General features: G+C 38.4%; 1 protein-coding gene across 1 annotated transcript; it reads left to right on the top strand.

Moving 5' to 3' along the window:
- Positions 1 to 627: 627 nt before the first annotated feature.
- On the top strand, positions 628 to 18,930 carry MFSD11 (major facilitator superfamily domain containing 11). Its single transcript, XM_071452593.1, has 14 exons — positions 628 to 1,238; positions 1,439 to 1,609; positions 3,114 to 3,169; positions 4,150 to 4,257; positions 4,679 to 4,758; positions 4,857 to 4,953; positions 6,601 to 6,659; positions 8,695 to 8,836; positions 9,653 to 9,693; positions 10,436 to 10,501; positions 12,517 to 12,642; positions 13,443 to 13,617; positions 14,591 to 14,726; positions 15,218 to 18,930. Exons 2-14 carry the CDS (start codon positions 1,514 to 1,516, stop codon positions 15,383 to 15,385), a joined length of 1,350 nt encoding a protein of 449 aa, XP_071308694.1. The 5' UTR covers positions 628 to 1,238; positions 1,439 to 1,513; the 3' UTR covers positions 15,386 to 18,930.
- Positions 18,931 to 20,416: the final 1,486 nt, after the last annotated feature.

Raw genomic sequence — 20,416 nt, 5'->3', positions numbered from 1 at the left:
TATGACTGGGATTTTCCATTCAGCCAATTCTCAATCACTGCCCACTCGTCCCATCCTGAGTTTCTCCAGGAGGGTGTTGTGAAACACAGTGTTGAAAACCTTGCTGGAGTCAAGATGGACAGTATCCACTGCCCTCCCTCATCCATCCATGCAGTTGTTTCATCACAGAAGGTGATCAGGTTTGTCAAGCAAACTTTATCCCACTTCAGATCTAGTTTGAACTCTCTCAATGAGCCCTTCTAACCCCTGGGCTAATATCCTTTTCTCCCTTTGAGACCTCTGTTTCTTTAAACCCCTTACTGTAGACAGCAGAGGTAAAATGTGATTTGTCATTTATATCAATAAATTCTGCATTTCCTTCTCTGACCTTTTGGCCAGCATTAAAGTAGAACTGATTTAGTTGAATTCTCCAATCCCAGAGGCCCAACAGAAAAAGGATGGTAACAGGAAAAAGCGGCCATTTGGTCAATGTCTGATCCTCTCTCAGTTTTGCTGATGTTTTAACAGAGATCTTCATGACTCAAAGATAAATGAATCTTAAATTCATTATTTATAAATACTGTGAAGTAAAAGATTAATAGTATCACTTCCATCCCTGGAGGTGTTCAAGGCCAGGTTGGAGTGGGCTTGGAGCAACCTGGCCCAGGGGAAGGTGTCCCTGTCCATAGCAGGGGTGGGACAAGATGGGCTTTAAGATCCCCTTCAATCAAAACCATTCTGTGGTGCCATGATTCTGTAGTTGTGTGGGGGTTTTATTTTTTGGTTTGGTTTGTGAGGGTTTTTTGTGTGTATGGTATTTTGTTTTTCTTTTTTCTTTTTGTTTGTTTGTTTGTTTGTTTGGTTGGTTGGTTTTTTTAAAATTTTGCAAGGTGTTATTTAGCGGCTAGAAATTACAAATCTGAAAAACTGGAACAAATAACTTTAGTTTAAGGGCTGGGAGATTTTCACCGCTTTAAACAGGAAAAGGTTGCTTTGCCAAAACTGCATTTCCCATAGTGCACAAGGGCTCTCAGGGCTGGGTCAGCTGATCCAGACACTGAAATGTTCTTTATTTCCTGTGCGGGGCATGGAAATGTACGAGCGGCTCATCCTCCCTTCGTCAGCTGATTGAGAGGCCGGGGACCGCAATTCTGATTTCAGCAATGCCGAGAAGCTGAGCCGATTCACCTGCTCGATATTGGGAAAGGGATGCCATGGAGTAACACCCTGCAGTCAGCCCTAAAACCTCATGGAAACAGGTAGAGGGAATCCTGGGCTCCACCTTTTGTACCACACCTTCTTATTTTTCAAGTTTTGTTGCACGTTATTTAAAAGGGTTACCGGGATTCTTGATTAATTGATATTTTCTAGTAGCTAAGAAGTAGCCCTAAGTAATCATTATTTTTGAAGCTTGCTTTCTTTTTCTTTTATTCTTTTTGCCTTTTTTATTTTTTTACAGAGGTTAAGAGGAAACTTTTAAAAGAAAAAAGAGTTTTTCCAGACTGAAGCTGAGGACTTGGGAAAAATACACAAAATGTCTCCAGAAGGAAAAAAGCTTTTCAACATCATTATTTTGGGAGTCTCATTTATGTTTATATTCACTGCTTTCCAATCCTGTGGAAATATCGCAGTAGGTGTCACTTTCAAATCATGCCATGTTTCTATCTCAGTTGTTTATCCTGGCTTGTCTTTTGTGTGCTCTAATGTTGCCTTATTTGGGATTTCCTAATGTGCACAATACTTTGACATTTATCTTCTTTTGGCTTAGTTTGAAGTAGATTAATGTGTTTAACCAAATAATTCTGCAGGTTATCTCTTTAAGATAGCATAGCTATACATAAAACTGAGTCTGATTGCTTGGAAAGTAGAAAAATAATCTCATAAAATGTTTGAGCTTTGAAATAGTGTCTGTTTTAACACTTGTGATGTTAGACGATTGAATTACACTGAGTCTTGTATATTCTATATTGTCCCTTTCAAAATATTTGCCTAAGTTATTATTAACCATGCTATTATTAACGGGATTTTCATAATCTAATGAACTAGATATTGAGGGGGAGTATGAGGATAACACCTGACAAATAGATTTCTACAATTGCTAAACTGCCAAGTCACCTTCCAGCTGAAGGAGTTACTTGCTGCTATTTAGTATCTCTTTGCAGAGCAAAAATTGAGCACAGCATAATCCAAATTTACTGTTACTATTTAAATTTTAGACTCCTGTTACTGCCAGATTTAGCCCTTTAGCTTCCTGAGCTGTACTGTTAGTTCTGCTCCTGCAGGGCAGTTAGATTTCAACATCCCCTTTGAGCCCACAGGTCTTACAGCTCTTTCTCGCACTCAAGAAGGATCCTTGCTGGGTTCAGACAGATAAATGTCCTTCACTGCATTATAGAAAATTACAGAAATATTTAGAGTATCACAGAATAAGACAGAAATATTGCAAAAATAACTACTTGGAGTATTTGTAAGTTCCAGTGCAGTGTGATACTTTCTGTGAGCTCTCAAGGGCAGCCCAATGATCTCAGAAATTCTGTAATGAATTCAGCACCTCACTGAATTGGACTTTGTGATCATGCAATCATGTAATTCATTGTCATAAAAGTCTTTACAAGTGACTTTCAATCAGATCTGCCTGCCAGTCCAACTAACTGCATGGTCTCATGATCACTAAAGCTGATTCAAGGGGAAAAAAAGGAACAGGGAAATAATGGGAAGCTGAAAAGAATGGAAACTCTTATCAGGGATTCGTAGTTAGGTCAAGTTAAGATTATTCTGAAGCTTCTCCTTTTTTCCCCACTTTTAAAATTAAGATAGTCATACCTATCCACATAAGAAAGGTCTTAAGTGAAAAAGAAGTTTTGTGAAATATTTTAGCTCTCTTATAAAATTATGATAAAATATTAAAGTACTAATTTCTTCTTCAAACATAGATGTTTCCTTGCCAAATATCTCCTGCATCTTTGTAGTGGAGGTGGTGTGAGTTGTAATTAACATTTTAAATTCTTTTAAGTACTTTGTAGTGTCTATTAATGAATGATTCTAATGTTTCTACTGACTTCAAACCAATGCAGGTGTTCTCAAAATACAACACAGATTCTAACATATTACAATGTATGATCTTCTCCTCACAGCAAACTGTTATCACGAATTTAAACAACACAGACTTCCATGGCAGTGGCTACACAAGGTAATTACACAGATTTTCTTCTTACTTTGCTCCTTGCAGGGTGAACTTAGTTACAGTAGAGAGACACTCTCAAGAGATTGCAGAGTTCTGCTGACTTCATAATTTATTGACACACTTAAAGCAGTCTAAAACAGGCTTCTCACAGTTCTGCTCTGAATTACTTCCAGTTGAACTACATATCTGGTTTGCATGTTTTCTTTGTAGGGTGAAAAACCACTGTCATCACATTCTCAACATTTTACCTTTGGAGGCGAGGAAGGTGGAAGTTTAAAAAGAAATAAAACTGCTAACTCAGGGCTTGGTTGTTTGCTTTTGTACATGGTGTTTGTGTAGGACAGGTGGTGTGGATCAGCTCTCAGGAAATACAACTCAAATGTGAAAGGAGCAGTCAGAAAGACAAGCAAAGCCACAAAAAGCCATTCTCATTGTTGCACTGGCAGAGTCAAACTTGTCAGGCATGATCAGGGACCTTTTGCATTCCAAATTAATCTGTCCTGTAGGAAAACCTCGTTGCTCCTTTGAAGGGTTTACTGCCTTAATTTAAACTAAAAATGCCACTGGCACAAAATATGTCTGTAAAATTTCTGTGGTGTATCTGGCAGAAGATGAAAACCTTACTGACAAATAAATGAGGTTCTAGAACATTCTTCTCTAGACTTACAGGGTACAAAATACAATAACTGCTGTTCAGGCAGTTTGACAAATGCATGCTGTAAATTCCAAGATGTCATTGTGTGCAGTAGTTTGGGACTTTACTCAGCAATCCAGGCAATATTGTTCACTCCTGTATTCCCATGTGGAGTGCCATGGGTGAAGGGAACAGAAGAAAGTAGGGAAATGAACCATTGAGGTTTTGCTGTTAAATTATATATGTACTTAAGTGGATATTTTGAAATCCACTGATCACTCTTAAATAATATTTTAGCCTATATTTTATTTTAAGTATTTAATACTCTGTTTTTTTTTTTTTATTTTTGTAGCATGTCCATTATTTATGGAGTATTGTCTGCATCAAATCTTGTATCACCTTCACTGGTTGCAATAGTGGGACCTCAATTCTCCATGGTTGTTAGTGGTGTGTTTTATAGGTAAGTATTAATTTTGAGGTTTTTCCTACTTCCTTGGAAATATTTCTGCAATTTTTTCACATCTAAGGCTCCTGTGCCATACATGCAATTGTACTGGCTAAGCAAAGCCTCTCACAGAGATACTCCAGGTGTTTAACTGCAGAGTACTTCAGCCTACTGGAAGCAGCACATTTTTTTTTTTCCACATAATTTCCATACTTTGTTGATTGTGGAATTGAGGTTATAGTCTTAGATTAATAACAATATTTAAAAAATTCTATGTGCTTAGAAGGGTAAAAAGATTTTTCACATACAACCTGTTTTTCAACATTCCTTAGGAGAAAGTAGCTGATTGAGAAGCACCTGAGTGCTTTAATCTGATTGTTAAATAGCACTGTTCACATTAGGTCAGCATTAAATGAACTGATCTCTTCTGTTCTAGCCTGTACATTGCAGTCTTTATCCAGCCAGCTACATGGGCTTTCTACACTGCCTCTGTGCTTATTGGCATTGCAGCTGCTGGTAAGCATTGTTCTTACTCTGCTAACTATTTTTTATGAGATTGGAATATACCTTTAAAATATTTTTATTTCCTGAGCAATATATTCTGTCTGTTTCAGTCCTCTGGACAGCCCAGGGAAATTGCTTGACTGAAAATTCTGATGAAAACACCATTGGAAGGAACAGTGGAATATTTTGGGCACTCCTACAGTTCAGGTGAACTTTATTGGTTAATTTCTTTTTTTGGTTGTGTACACATTCTGCCTTTTACACATTTTGCATTGAAAATGACTCCCCTGGGACCTTGCAGTCAGTGGGAAGGAGAGATGGGAGCAATGTTTTTATTGGTGCTGTGCATTACAGAACAGGGAATGAAAGAAAGCTGAATATTGCAATCTCAGCTGCTAAAAAGATAAATTTCTGTTAGGGGAGCATTTGAGGGATGTAACAGCAATTTTAGTTGTGGAGGGCTGTTCCAATTTGTGTCCTTTATTGAGGGAAAAGCTGGTTCTCACTGCCAAGGTGAGGATACTAAAGTTGCACCTGGCAGTCAGAAGCCAGAAAAGAAATACTGTTTTTGATGGCTTTCTGATATTAAACTTTGAGTGCTGCTCAACTAAAAAATCAACAAAAAGCTCAGAATCAAGAAAGGCAGTGAGAAGAAGGCAGGGAATGCTGTGTTGTGGCCATTAAGTGTTCTGTTCAGAGATAGTTGATGCCTCTTATCGGGGGTGTGTAATACAATTAGGATATAGAGAAAAGAAGATAGAGCTGATGGCTTGAGGAGAGACTGAAAAGGTTGGGACTCTTGCCTGTGGAGGAACACAGCTGAGGAAGGTTATTCCAATGTGTTACCCAAAATGTGAGCAGCAGGGGAGCTGAGTGTAGAACTATTGCTCACCAAATGCTGCTGTGCTGAACTGGGGTCACTGGGTGAGAATAAGGAGGGACTGGTTTGAGACAGTTTGTAAAGTGCTTTTTACAGTGAGTGATTAAACTTCTGGAGCTTGCAGCCTGGAGAGTGTGTAGAGCTGAATGGTGTGAGGAGGATTCAAAAGGAATCAAACAAATTCATGGGAGACAGGTGCACAAATTGTACCACCTCTAATGCAGCAGTTCTGAATATTCTCCCAGAATATTTATCTGGGGGGGATACAGGGGAATGAATTGCAGAAATGCTTAGGGTGCTGAGCCTGCATTGCTCATGCTGCTGTGGGGATGGGATCCAGGGCTGGGAGAACATCAGCCTGAGCCAGCATGCATTTGTCAAACTTGGTGTTTCTAAAGTTTTCAGTTCCAGAATTAACCCCTCAGTATGTTATCAGAGTAGCAATTTCCACAAACCCAGCTGATTGTGGGTTTTACAGTGAGTGAAATGCATGGGTAAATAAGAGGAAAATTTACTTTAAAACTGTTTAAAATAATTTATTCACAATGACTGTATTTTGGGAAATGGTAGTTAGGGACACAGAATTTCCTTGAGCTGAGCAATCCTTCAGACAAAACACATGACCCTGCAAAGGAAGTATTACAAAATCACCTCCAGAAATATGTCAGCTTTCTAACCTACATGCTTCCAAAATCAGAAGCAACTTCAATGCAGATTTCTTCATTTTTGCCACCACCTTGTGTCTTGATTGATAAAAATGAATAGCCAGCATTTTGGGGCAGAATCCTCAAATTTGAGTTTTATATAGAAGCAGTTGACATGGGGAGTGACTCATGTCTTTATTTCTTTCACGATTGCACAGTTTTGAGATTTTGTTGTTGTTGTTGCTGTTGTATAAAATAGTAGTAATGTGGTGTTACTACCCTAATATTTTCCTAGAATGTATTGTTGACCTTTATTCTTTTTGTTTTCAGCTTGATTTTTGGAAATCTGTATATATACTTGGCTTGGCAAGGAAAAACTCACATATCAGGTGGGTACTGCTTGTTTATGTGGCCAACCTTTAAACACAGTAGCATGAATTAACAGATGAAATAATGAACTCCAAAGGGGCAGGAAGCTTATACAAAAGCAGACTTTTTTTTTTTCCCCTTCCAATTTATTGTAGGTAGTCTCTTCTTGGAGATTTTCCACAATAGCTACTCTGGGATTTTCCCTGTGCAGACACATTTGTGCCAAAATACACCTGGGAAAGGTGTTCTGGCTGTGTGTGTAATATTGTACACACTGTTCTATTCCAAAGTAAGCTCCTGGTGTGGAGGGTTCTTTAAATCATATTGGAGATTGATAAAGCTATGAAATAAAGGAAAATAAAGGAAAACCATCTCAGTTTTTACTTCATGTCTGCATTAATTGTGCTGGCACAAAGCACTGTTGGAGGCAGAGGCTGAGATGAGGCAGCACTGTTGGGAGACTGGAGAAAGAACTCTCTTCCCTTCTTGGCATAGTTTATGAGATGAATTTCCTGATGGGATTGTAATTAATGCTGTATTTTTTTCCATTTGATGTTGTGCTTGACTGGCAAAGAGCAGGAACTGAGTAACAGTAGATTTTTTTCATGTTCTTGAGCCAGACAATGTCGAGATCCTGGTTTTAAACCAAAGATTTCAATCAACTGTTTAGGCCAAGCAAAGTAGGGGGATGGGTATTTACTAAAAAAAAGTGGTGAAAATAGATTTTAATAACCAAAAATGAGTGCTGTGGGAAGGCAGTGCTCTGTAAACAGGTAAGTTTGATTTTCCTGTTCTATAATTACTGATAATTTTCCTTATTTAGTTCTAATGTTGAATATCTACTAGAATGGTCAATTCTTTTAACCTTTAACAGATGATTTAATTCTGCTCTGGTCAATCAGGAATAAGATGTTGACTTTTAAATGATAATTATCAGGTTTCAGAAATAACAGAACAGAGAGAACAGTTCACTTCTTGTTTCTATTAGCTCCATCTTTTCAGGTTCTCCACAAATACAGGTTTGGTAATGACACACTGGCTAAATTTAAAGGTCATTTTCTGCATTCTCTCACCTGTAATACAAAGGTTTAAGTGTTATTGGAAATACTGGAGACACTTTGAACCTGGGGGGGAATCTCTAATTCTGTGCATTCCAAACTTCACTGCTCTACTAACTACAGAACAGAGCAATTAACTATGAGGCTGTTCTGCTGTTACATTTCCCTCCATCTTAAATGTCTTGAGATTCCTCTTTATTAGAAAATTTTATATCAAACCCTAACAGCATTTAAAAATCAAATAGCATTTAAAAATCAAATAGCATTTAAAAATCAAATCTTATTTTACTACCTATATAAAAATAGCAGAGTCATTTCAAGCTGTGAAGCACACCTTCTCTTTTTGGATATGTGATCATACCCAAGTTATTTTTAGGTCAAGTTTGCAAAGGGGGAAGTAAATACAAGCATAGGTAATATCTTCAGGGTCATGCATTAGTTCAGTCACAACTCTTTGCTGTTACTGGCTTTTTTCCCTCCTTAATACTGGTAATTGGGGGTGGCTTTTGCATTAGATGTGACTGTGCTGCAGTAACCAACTTTTTAGCAGAGTTGCCCCCTCAGCTGCTGTGACAGTTACTGAGGTTTTGGTGGTTTTAATGCCTGCAGTTTATGATGTCATGGTGCTCATGCTGGTCAGGAGATTCTCTTAGAAATCTGAGGGGGTTTGGGGCAGTTTATGTCCTGTCTGAATTATATAAGTCTTCAAAGATGTACTTTCTTCTGCTAATAATTTATGCACTTCCTTTAATTGGCTGCTCCTTGGTCATTGCCTTTGCATGGCAGAGAATGCGAGGGACCTCTTTAATTTCCTGATATTTTATTAGCACCATAAAACTGAGACAGGAGTTTGCCAGCAGCTCCATGTGGAAGGTAAGCTAGAAAATTAGTGTGTGTTAAACACTGTAGCATGTGTGTGTTAGTTGTTGGAGGGTAGCTGGATTGGTTTGAATCTCTTCTGCACATCTGCTTACGGCTCTTGTTTGTTTTTCCACAGAGAGCGATCACAGAACTGTCTTCATTGCTCTGACTGTTATCAGTCTTGTGGGCACAGTTCTGTTCTTTCTGATTAGGAAACAAGAGGACACAAAAGCTCCAGGGGATGATGATTCCACTAATGAAATCCTGGGGGAGAGCTCGTAAGTGTTGATGGCAATAAATGTTGTCACAGCTCCTGGTTTGTGCTCCTGCTCCGCAGAGGAACACTGTGCATTCACTTCCCCTCTCTGCTGGGAGCAGGAATCTTATCAGCAATCTGGTGGATTCACAGATTTAACAGAAAAGTGTCTGTGTTTTAACAATGAGAATATATGAGAAATTATGTTCTTGATATGGCATATTCTCAAGGGTGAAGTTCAGTACTGCACATGAAGTTTTTTTCCTTTGATAAGCAAGTGCCTTGCAAAAGATAACCTTCACCTCTTCTCCACTGATTATTATTTATCTTGCCCTCATCAGCCCATTTGAAAGGCTGGAATAAACAGAAAATACTCTTTTTTATAGGTTGTTTTACAAACTAGAACATGTTTTTTTCCTATCTTCTCTAAGTATATATTCCACCCTGATAAATACATTAGAAATGCCCAGTTACACAGATTCAGTGCAGTTTTGCCTGAGGCATCAGCTTAAATATTTTTGCTTTATTTAAAGAACAATGAAAATGTTAGAAAAACATCAGTGAGCATGCCTGCGGAAAAAATGTTGAAAGCTAAAAATGTTCAAAAGAAAGATTCTATTAAGCAAGCATTCACCAGTGCAGGCAGCAAATAGATTTTGTGGTTACTTTAGATCTCAGAAACTTTTAAAAATACATTGGCATATTCCAGTAGAAAATGTACAAAAAAAGTACATTTGTACAAATGTACAAGAAAGTTTGAAAAATGAAGGTGCCTTCCAGCACAGCAATAAAGTGTGATTATTCTCTTCCATTTTGACCAAGTAATTTGTTTACCCAGGTCTGCACGAAACAAAATGATGAGAGCAGTGGCTGCCTTCAGTAAGTACAATTTCACATAAGAGTTGCTTCAGCAGAAGCTGGCAGCTCTCTGTGTTTGTGCTGATGATGTGATCATGTACAAACCACTTCAATCACATACCTGAGTGGTCCAGGAGAGATTTGGAGTGTTCCTCCTTTGATGTGATTTCAGATCCAAACTGCTTTACAACAGCATCCTTGTACAGATGAGCACAAAAGGAGCAGGTTACTCCTTGGGAAAGGCAGTGAGACTGAAAAACAAAAATCAACAAACATATGAAGATAAAAAGAAGTCAAATAGGTTGTTTGATTTTGTCACCAGTTAACAGTTTAGAGCTGAAGCATCTGCAGTTCCCTTTGAAGCTTGATGTGTTCTGCCTGAGACTGTTAAGTTTGTTGTGAGGATGTGGGGATCTTCACTGAAAATCTGTTTATCCTTTCAGGAGACAGTTGCCATGAACTGAGAGTACAAAAATACAGAGAGCAGAAAATTGTCTGATAATTGAAAACTGTGTATCTCCTCTTTAATATTTCCCCCACTGCATTTCTTACAAAACACAATTTTTGGATGGCACATTTCTTCTAGATGGGAGATTGGGGTTGGTTTATTTGACACTCTGTTGTAATACACAGTAAATAAAACTTGAATACACAGTTTGTATAATAACCAATTTTTGCTTTAAGCAAAGAGCAAAAGTAACTGTAGATTATCTTAGTAGTATCCTCAGAAGTTTTATTAATTTTCTTTATTATTTCCTTACAGAGAAATCTATTACACTGAGCTTCACCAAAGAGATGCTGCTTCTCAGTGTTACCACAGCCTACACAGGTATGAAGCCAGCAGAGTTTCACCATGGAGCACTGGCAGGGCATTGTTTGGGATTTTAACCCCAGACTGGAACTTTAATCCATATCTGTGCAAACATTATTTAGATATTTTAATTATTTTTGGGTTACTCTTGATGTTTTTGTGTCCTGGTGAATGTTTCTGTACAGGAGGAGGGGTGCATCCAAACCTGCAGGTGCTGGTTCAGTAAAATTCTGGGTCCCAAAGTGAGAGGCAAAATTTACAGAGCTGGTTTTTTATGGGATTTGATATTGCACTATCAATAGATTGGAGATTGTTTAATGCAGCTCTATTGCATTTGAATTACAGAATTGTTTGTACATCTCCCTTCATTAAGCCATGGGAGATTCCCAATGCTCCTCATTTTAGTCTTTGTTCTGTTGGGAACCAGCTTTGTAATTTCCAACTGTTTTTATCAATAGGATTTGCTGTGGCAAGAGCTCTCACTCTTTTCAGCAACTTTCAGTTAAACTTGGTCTGCCACCCTTGGACCAATGTATGAGTTGTAAAATAAAAATGTATTTTTGCCATATAAGTGATTCTTCCACCAAAAAAAAACCTATAAAATCCTTGAGGGTTTTTTTGGGGGGGGGTGTTTCTTGCTCCTTATTTGGCTTCAGATGTAGTTTTGTTCATGATCAAATTAGGTTGTTTTATAAAATAGATGCACTTTCAGAACCTAAGCTCTGAGTCACCTTTAGGAAAAATTGTTGTTATGTGAAAATAAAAATGTAGATGTGAACAAAATATCAACATTGCAGTTTACAGCAGCTCCTGGTAGAGAAACAGCAGGAGTAACTCTGGAGTTGGGTTGCTCCAGCCACTAATCTGAGTTACAAATTACTTCACAGCATCTCCAGTGTTGTGTTAACCCAGATTAATTCACATGAATTCCTCTGGGGATGGGAATGTGGAGCAAGATAACAAGGGAAGGGAGTCAGTCAGGTTTTGCCTGAATATCCTGAAATTTGGGTTTACGGGTGGCATAAAAATAACTCAGTCCAGACTGGGGAAAAAAATATCTGCTGCCATCTTCTGGATCTGGGTTGGTGTTGCTGCTGTCTGTAGGAAAACAGAAAATTCCCTAAGGCCAACAAGGGCTTTTATTCCAAAATTGCTGGGATTAAGATACTCCAAGTGCACCCCTGCTATTGAAGCCATGCAGTCCATCCAGGCAGGGCAGGGTGAGCTGTACCAGCATTTGGCTGTAGCCAAAAAGCAAAGGATATAAATGAGAAAGTTATTTTAAGCTGTGTTGTTTTAAATACACTTTCTTACTGAGTTGGTATTTTTATATTGATGGTTGCTCATGGTAATGTTAGCTGGGTCAGTGGTGTCACCTTTCCTCACACTAATGGCAATAGAAAGGAAGAAAGAGGATTTAAAAGAAATAGCAGTTGTTCTTTCTCAGCTTAAATTCATTATGTATGTATAAAAAAGTTCATTTTAGGACTCTTAGCTCCTTATTGGTATTTGAGGCTGCAGGGACTTTCAGGAATGCCATAACTTGAAGCGGGGGGGGGAGATCTTTAAATGAAATTGTGCCTTATTTCTTCAGTTACTTTGTGTTATTTCACATGGCATTTTTTATTTGATAAAATTCCAGAGTTTTTGTAGAAATAGAACTATAAACTGTATGTTTATATTCGGTTAATATAACAAAATATAAACAAATATATATTATAAACAAATATAAACATATATTTTATATATTGTTGAATAGAAACATTTTAGGTGTTGGGTCAAGAGTAGCAGCCCTGAACCTGGGTGCCTGTGACACCAATTAGTGACACTTTCCTAATGTGGTTTTTAGGAACTGGTATAGAAGAATATAATAACTACACCATTTAAAATTCCCTCTTTGCTTTTATTACCCACATCTAATTTAAATATATTCTTTGAAAGATACCTGATGGCAAACTGGCCTTTAGACGTAAAGACTTTTTCATTACTTTTATGGGAGTGCATCTATCAGTTCTGTCTGGTTTTTTTCCAAGGTTTGGTGTTAACATTCTTTTCTGGAGTGTATGGAACATGCATTGGTGCTGTGAATAGGTTTGGCAGTGAAGAGAAAAGCCTGATTGGTCTCTCTGGTATTTTTATTGGTGTTGGAGAAATCTTGGGTGAGTCTAAACTTGCTACTTAGGCTGATGCAGTTATTCAAAATGGGTTTTTTTGTGTTTTACTCAATAGTGTGTTTGGAGCTTCCAGCAATAATTATGTGAACACAAAATGAAATAGCAGCAATACAATTGGCACTGTGGTTCCTCACTGCACTGTGAATTATACCTTACACTCTGTAAAGTGGATGTAGACCAATTCTAATATTCTGCATTCCTCTGTGGAGGAATAGACAGACTTCAATTGTGAGAAACACTGGGCTGCAGCGTTATTGGGGAATTGAAACCATTTTGCTATTTTAAATAGCATTATGTTTGCATTTTTATTACTTCTTGAGTGATATAATTTTAAAATTTTTGAATAAATGCTTACACGAAGGATTTCTTTCTTTAAAAAGTTTGCTTGTGTTAAATGAGATGTGGTATTTGAATAAATCTGGCTGCAGGTAATATTCATTAGGTAAATATTTCTTTTTTTCTGTAGATTCAAGCATTGAGCTGTTTAGCAAAAAACCACTGTTCATTAGCAGCTCAGATCCATTGAGTTGCATGCTGTTCAATTAAGAGCTGAGCACAGGCTGTCCATTTTCACTCAGTGATGTTGCTGGTTAAATACTTGCCAAAAGGTGAAATATGTTCATCAGCCCCCATCTGATCAATCTCCTGCCCCATTTCCCTGCAAACTCCTTGGGGCTGTTTGCATGTCAGTCAATCTTTGTTATCCAATGTGGGAACGTTTGTAATTTAAATTGTCAGTATTTAAATCTCCACTTCTGATGGAATTCTCTTTTCTGCTCCTGCAGGGGGAGGAATCTTTGGCTTGCTCAGCAAGAAGGGTCGCTCTGGCAGGAACCCAGTGGTGATGCTGGGCATCCTTGTCCACTTCATAGCCTTTTATTTAATTTTTTTCAACATGCCAAATGATGCCCCCATTGCTCCTATGGAAGGAACAGATCAAGTTGCTTATATGATTCCAAGGTATGTGGGATTTTTTTTTTGCCTTTGGCTGCTGTAACTCAGGATGTGCATAAAACAGCTTGTTTCTGTACAGAAAATTTCTTGAAGTTTTTGTCTGTGTAGTGACTAACTCCCTGGAAAAAGCTTTCAGGAATTCTGTTTTTGTTAAAGGTAGATATTCCACCAGTGTGCACCCAATTTAGGAACTTGAATGGCATAAGAATAAAAAGCCTGGGGATGAATAATAGCAGTTGTGTCACTTGACAACTGATGTTTCTGACATGTAGCACAATAGCAAGACCAGCATCTATTGTAGTGGGTGTTAAGAATTCAGTTTATTTTAAAACAGTCTTGGGCTCAGTTTTACATCAGGGAGCACCAGCCTTGCCCTGTTGCACTGGTTTTTAAAGTCTTCCAGTGCTTATTGTCAAATCCCACTTGGTGTGACTGCAGCCTGTCCCTTACAGCACTCAGTGTTTGGGGGAAGAATATAGAAAGCTTTCTTATCTCATCATTACCACTTTCTTTTGGGCTGTACTTTTACCAATTGCTGTGAAAATCCTGTCCTGTCAGTTTTGCAGACCCAGCTGCTAACTTGCAGGTGACTGGTCTTAGCTGGAGTATTTTTCTGCCAAATGAATTGGTATTTCTCTAACATTCCTGCAGATTTTTGAACCCACCATGTGCCTCAGCTTTTAATCGCTGCTGTGTGGGTTTTGTGGCTCCAAGCACTGAAACCTTATTTTAGTGATTCTAATTCAGTGCAGAATTGACTGCAGGTAACAGTAACAGAAGTCTTGGCATTCAAGAAATTAAAGCTGATGAAATGACTCCTTTTGCCAAGTCAGGCATTCCCAGTTCTTTTCTGGGGAAATTAAAAGTGTGATAACTTTCTTCCATTCCCACTTTCCAAATAAGCCTGCCAGAAACAGTTTATAGATGTGTGAGCTGTTTGAAGGAATGGCTTTTAAATTGGAATTGCTTTCTCTTTAAGCAAAGAGGTGGCCATGCTCTGCAGCTTCCTGCTGGGGCTGGGGGACAGCTGCTTCAACACCCAGCTCCTCAGCATTTTGGGATTCCTGTATTCAGAGGACAGTGCTCCTGCCTTTGCCATCTTTAAGTTTGTCCAGGTATTGCCTAACACAACCTTTGGAAGTAGGATTGTTGGGATGTTACTGAAATATTGGGTTGGGCTTTTTAATCAGCTGAGAAAAATGTTTCTGCAAATTATTTCATGCTGAATTTTGGTGAAAAATAGTTTTGTGAAGCTGGAAACAGTTTCTTAAAGCTTTGTCTGTGTTTTTTCTAGACAAAGTGGTTTGAAATACCAGAGATTTTGGTAGTGGTTTTACCAGCTTGCAATGCTACAAACACTTTGGAGTTTGGTGATCATTTTCTACAGTTGAATGCTGTTTAAATAACAAGTAGAAACTAAATCTGTTGTGGGACATGCTGAGACATATGTTGAGGTATAATGAAGCCTTAAGATTCTCTGTCTACTACAAAAGCATTCTGAGAGCTTCATATTAAACTGTCTCTATGTCACTTTGATAATCCTTCTGTAGCAGCACCAGCCTGGAAATCTCCACTGATCATCTTTTCCCTTTGTTTTTCCTCTCAGTCCATCTGTGCTGCAGTTGCCTATTTCTACAGCAACTATTTCCTGCTGCAGTGGCAGCTCCTGATCATGGTGCTGGTGGGATTCTTTGGAACAATCACCTTCTTCACTGTGGAGTGGGGAGCAGCAGCAGCTCTGGCCGCCCGTGGCTCTGACTACAGCAGCATCTGATCCCTGTGCCAGGAGGAACAGCACGTGGGCTTTGGGAAGTGGCAGAAAGGGGAAAAGTTGCTGCAGAGGTTGAGCTGGAGGAAGCTGCTGCTTCAGTCCAACTGAATGTGAAACAGGAGGGAAAAAAATGCCACATTTGAAAGGCTTTTATTCCTTGCTTTGGTCATCTGAGCGTGGTATTGTGTTGTTAAAAATCTGGTATTGGGAATAGCAGGAAATGTAGGGACCCATGTATTGAACAATTCTCTTCTGAGATGTCCCTTACAGAATGTAATTGCCTAATTTCACTCTACCATGCTCTACAGAATTAGTTTGGGGTTTTGTCCCTTAAATTATTTTTCTTATATTCTAGTTCTGCAGGCATTTGAATTCCTGTATTGAATGAGTGATATTTTTATAAGGTAGATTATATTGCAGATCGTGTCTGCACAGCTGAGAAATCAATTTGACATTGAATTTTTCAACAATTAGATGTGAGGAAGTATTTCTGTGGGAAATGTTGCCTTATTCTGTATCCCTCAACTCCTTGTTTCCCAACCATTTGTTTATTAATCTATTTCATGTGCTTAAGTTATCAGGTCCATTGGGGTTTTTTGTTTGGTTGGGTTTTTTTCTGTTGTGGGGTTTTTTGGGTTTGGTGTTTTTATTTTTTTTTGTTGTTGTTTTTTTTTTTTTTTTTTTTTTTTTTTTTTGTTTTTTGTTTTTTGTTTTTTGGTAAGGAAGTCAATCAGGTTATAGTGTGACATGATAGATTTTTAGAAGAATTTGAAGAAATCACCCTTGGCCATCTTAAGGGTGGGATCCCAAGGTGAAATAATGATGGTGGAAAACAGCTTCTGGCTCAGCATCTCAAAATTGAGCTGTGTTGGGAAAGATGCTGAACCTTCCTCAGGGTATTGCTTTATGAAGGACCATAATCCATGGAGGACCATAATCCAGAGTTTCCCTCCCAGAACCCCAAATAGTTCTTTTGAGTTCAATGACATTTTCATCACTGATGGAAATCTGTGATGGGAGCAGTAAGACAACTTCTAAAAATAGAAATAGTGTCAGAATATGAACTGTCAGAACAATATTGCAGTGTTTATTCTACTGCATAACCTGAAACACTTGTCCTCAGTTGTTTTATTCAGTCTGTTTTGGGAAAATTGAAGTGTAATTGAAGTGTAATCTTACTCCACCAAATAGGAAAGCAAGGTTACAGGCATAGTAACTGAATTTTAATCCAGAACTGTTATAGGTGATGTAACAGGCAGTGACTGCAGCTCACCCTGACTTCATCTGCCTACATAAAACTCTGCAGTTCTTGCAGTTGTGTTTGTCTGGTGGGCAGAGAGCAGGCATGGAACACTCAGAAGGTGTTTTTAGACACTCCATGGAGCTATTTTTAGAAAAGTACAATTCACCAACCCTCTTTTATGCCCAGTCAGAATGTTAATGCCTTGCCTTCAAAGACAAGTTTAAAAAGACTGTTTTACATGTCAGTAGCTCCCACGTGCTGTAACTGTGTAGGAGCTCCCAAGGTTAACCCTGGGGAGGGAGGGTGGCATCTCCTGTGACATTTGCTGTCACTTCTGCTCTCCAGGAGCAGTGCCACAAGTGGAGCACAGCCAAACAGCCGAGGGGAACCTTTTTACAGGGATGGAGAAAGGGATTTTTGAATTCCCAGGGATAGAGAAAGGGATTTTGAAATTCACAGCAGGTTTTTGCTGTGAGATCAGCAAGGTGTTAATTGGGGAGATTAGAGGGCACCTGAACATCCAGCAAGCTGAGAAATCTGGGAGGACAAGCAGCAGGGAGAGGTTTGTGTGTATTCCCAGGAGATTTAATGAATGATGGAAAAGAGAATGAGGCAGAACATGGATTTGAGTGAGGGGTTACCAGAGCCATTCCAATCTGTCAGGCAGCCTGAAAAAGCATTCAGTGCTCAATCAATATGTGATTAATGGGACCAGCAGCACTGCAAAGCCTCTCTCTCTCCCACTCCTGTTATCCTGCAATTTGAAGCATATGATTTTTATATACTGAGCACTACAAATGTGTGGATTAAAGGGTGCTGCCACTGATTAAAATTCTCTTGTTGCTACACATTTGCATTTTCTCCAGAGTACCAAAAGGGATAAAGAGGTTTTTTTTTTCCCCAAATAGGGAATTACTGAATTTTTTTTTCCTCCAAACCCTGTTCTCCCCATCACCTTAATGAGAGCAAAAAGACTTGAAAGTTCACAAGGAGCAGTTTGGGGAAAAAAAATTATTTTTGGATCTTGTGGTGCTGAGTAACTTGTAAATGCTTTTTAAACAATGTCATTTAATTGTAAGTAGGTTATGGCTCTCATGAGGTTGCTTTTTAAATTGACCCCTTTTAATAATGAACTTCTGTGATGTTCATTTGCCATATAAGAATTATATGAACTATTTTATTAGAAATTTAAAGTGCTAAGTTTATGTAGTTTCAAAAAGCATTTTGAAACCAACTCAGAGGGACACTAATGAACAAGGACTTGTGGGTTTTCAGTACCTCTGTGAATCTGATGCTTTACTTTTTTCTTTTGCTCTGTTCTGGTCTGACTCAGTATCAGATAATCTTAGAAGACTGCTCAGAACTATTTATAGGGTCATTAAAGGGAAGTATTATTGCTCTGTGACAAGATTTACAAGAAATCATGGCACTCTCCCAGCTGCATCATGGATAGCTATTCTTTTTTACAATTAACTATCTAAGTATTGCTTTGACATTTGATCTGAAGAGAGAGGCCTCAGTTATTCAGGCTGCTGATGACATATGATTGCTTTTCACTTATTCATATTTCTTTAATATGCCAAGAGGTGAAAGATCCTCTCCAATGTACACATCTGTTCATTTGGTTGAAATTTTTGGTGTAGCAATATAAAGAACAGTAACACTGACATCCATTTATGATTCCATCTCTTAATCTGTTAATCAGTATTTACCAACCATGAGGCTGCAGTCTCTTCATTTCACCTCAGTGGCCTTTGAGCAATTTCATGTTAATCTGAATTGGGAGCTCACCATTAAATAAAGAGGGATTTGAAAAGAAGGATTTTGCTTTATCTGTGGGTTTGTTTTATATTATAGATTTCATCTTTATAAGCAAATTATACATGAAGTTGCTTTGGTTTATTAAAAAGTCCTCTTTCATTTTTTTCCCCTCATTCTTTTAGGGTGTTACTAAGGTTTAATATCTTGATTTAATATCACATCCTCATGTTTTTCAAGCAAATGCTAAACAGGAAATGAAAACAGCTTTTCTTGACAACTGAGTGCCAAATAAACTGCTACAAATTAGTATTCAATGAATCTCATATAAACATGCCTGTATTTTGTCTTGCCAGTTGGTTTTCATTTTGATACATGGATGCATGGACTGAGAATTTCCAGAACTGTGGACTTCCTTCCTAATTAATGATGTGGTTTTACTGTTGTGCAATTTAATTACTTTTGTGTTAATTTGATTAGGTACAATCCATGTTAGCAAGTTGAGATAAATTAGAGAATCATTTATAAAATAATTTTTTAAAAATAATTCTAATCTATAATTTTGTGCAGGTACTGCCAGACTCTTAAGGGGTATTAAAAAAATCCCAAACAACCAGAACCCCCAAAAATCCTTAACCAAGGTCCCTATCTTAGCAGAAACCCTTCTGTGGTACAGTTATAAGAAACAAGAAATCTTGGGCTGGTGAGTTCTTTGAATGTTTGTGACCATTTTAAAATATACTGGAGAGAGAACTTCCTGGTGGGGTTTGCTGTGATTTATGGAAAAATAATTCAAGTGTACAAGGCCATAAGTTCAGGACCACTGAGCTAATCAAAGTTCCTCTGGACCTTCTTGGAATTCCACAGGTTTGCTTCAGCTGATGAATGTGCTTCCCTGGCCTCCAGCCTAAGTGCCAGCAATTAATGCACAGAGGGGTGAGTGAGCAGAGCACTACATTCTGTATTTTAGGGCAGACATGAATTGTTTGCTGTCAGTATAAATAGGAAATGCAATGTTCAGCATCGTGCCAGCAGCCACAACACCCACCCTGGACCCAAACTGTGCAAGTGTGTTAGTCAAGGCACGACCTCACCATCACAACCATTAATTTTCCTGGTGAAATGTGTGTTTGAAGGCTTTATCCACACCTCTGTTTTCCTTGGAGACCCACAAATGTTAATTAAATGGCAGCAGCAGTTAATGCCATGTTTTCCTTGATCCCTGTCTAACATGCAGGTAGAAATAATAAAAGATAGGATGATTTAGAGATGGAGCTGAACTGGGAAGTTTGCTGCTTTACAAGGACCTTGCCCTACTGATATGACCATGCTGGTTCAAAAGCAAGATTGAGACTCATGATTATCCTGGATAAATTCAGAATGGTGCCTTAATAAATTTATTTTCAGAGGTTGAGTTAGTACCACAGAGAAGCACCAATAAGAGTGGGGGAAACTCCCTTAAAATGCAATAAAAAGCAAATCTGGAAGTGAGAATTAGTCTCAGTGGGCACATGAAGGGGGTGCTTTGCTCAATTTGTGCATTAGAAATTGAGATTTCTATTTAATTCATACTGCCTCTGTTAAATTGGTTATCTCAGCTGCTGAGAGTCTTCCTTCAGGCTCTCCTTTCTCTTTTATTTACATTTTGACACTGTGCAGAACTCTAGATGATGGCAACTTTTTTACCTTTAAAAGGTAGGTCCTTAGGCTGATAATTGGTGATAATTGGGAGCAGGCTCGCACAGTGATTATCCCTAATGGAACTCTGATTTCCAGTGAGTGTACCGACTCTTCCTTTCATGGTCACAGGCACGCAAATAAAAGCGAATTACAGACATTGTTTTTGTTAATAGGCTCGTTAAGTGGTCGGGATTGCTCTTGTCACTGTTTTAGGAGAGGGGACAGTCTGAAGGATGGCTCTGGAAGTGCTTTCTCAGAGCCAGCTCAGGGAAATGCAGTGGTTGGTTTAGGGCTAAGTAGCCCTTTGGAAATGCTTCATTCTGGCTTAGACACACCAGTGAAGTGTCTCAGGG

The sequence above is a fragment of the Agelaius tricolor genome, unplaced genomic scaffold (assembly GCF_023055355.1).
Source record: "Agelaius tricolor isolate 1412-34295 unplaced genomic scaffold, bAgeTri1.0.p SCAF_35, whole genome shotgun sequence".
In the NCBI taxonomy this organism is placed as follows: domain Eukaryota; kingdom Metazoa; phylum Chordata; class Aves; order Passeriformes; family Icteridae; genus Agelaius; species Agelaius tricolor.
Note: the sequence above shows the minus strand (reverse complement) of the source record. Positions and strands in the feature narration are given on the sequence as shown.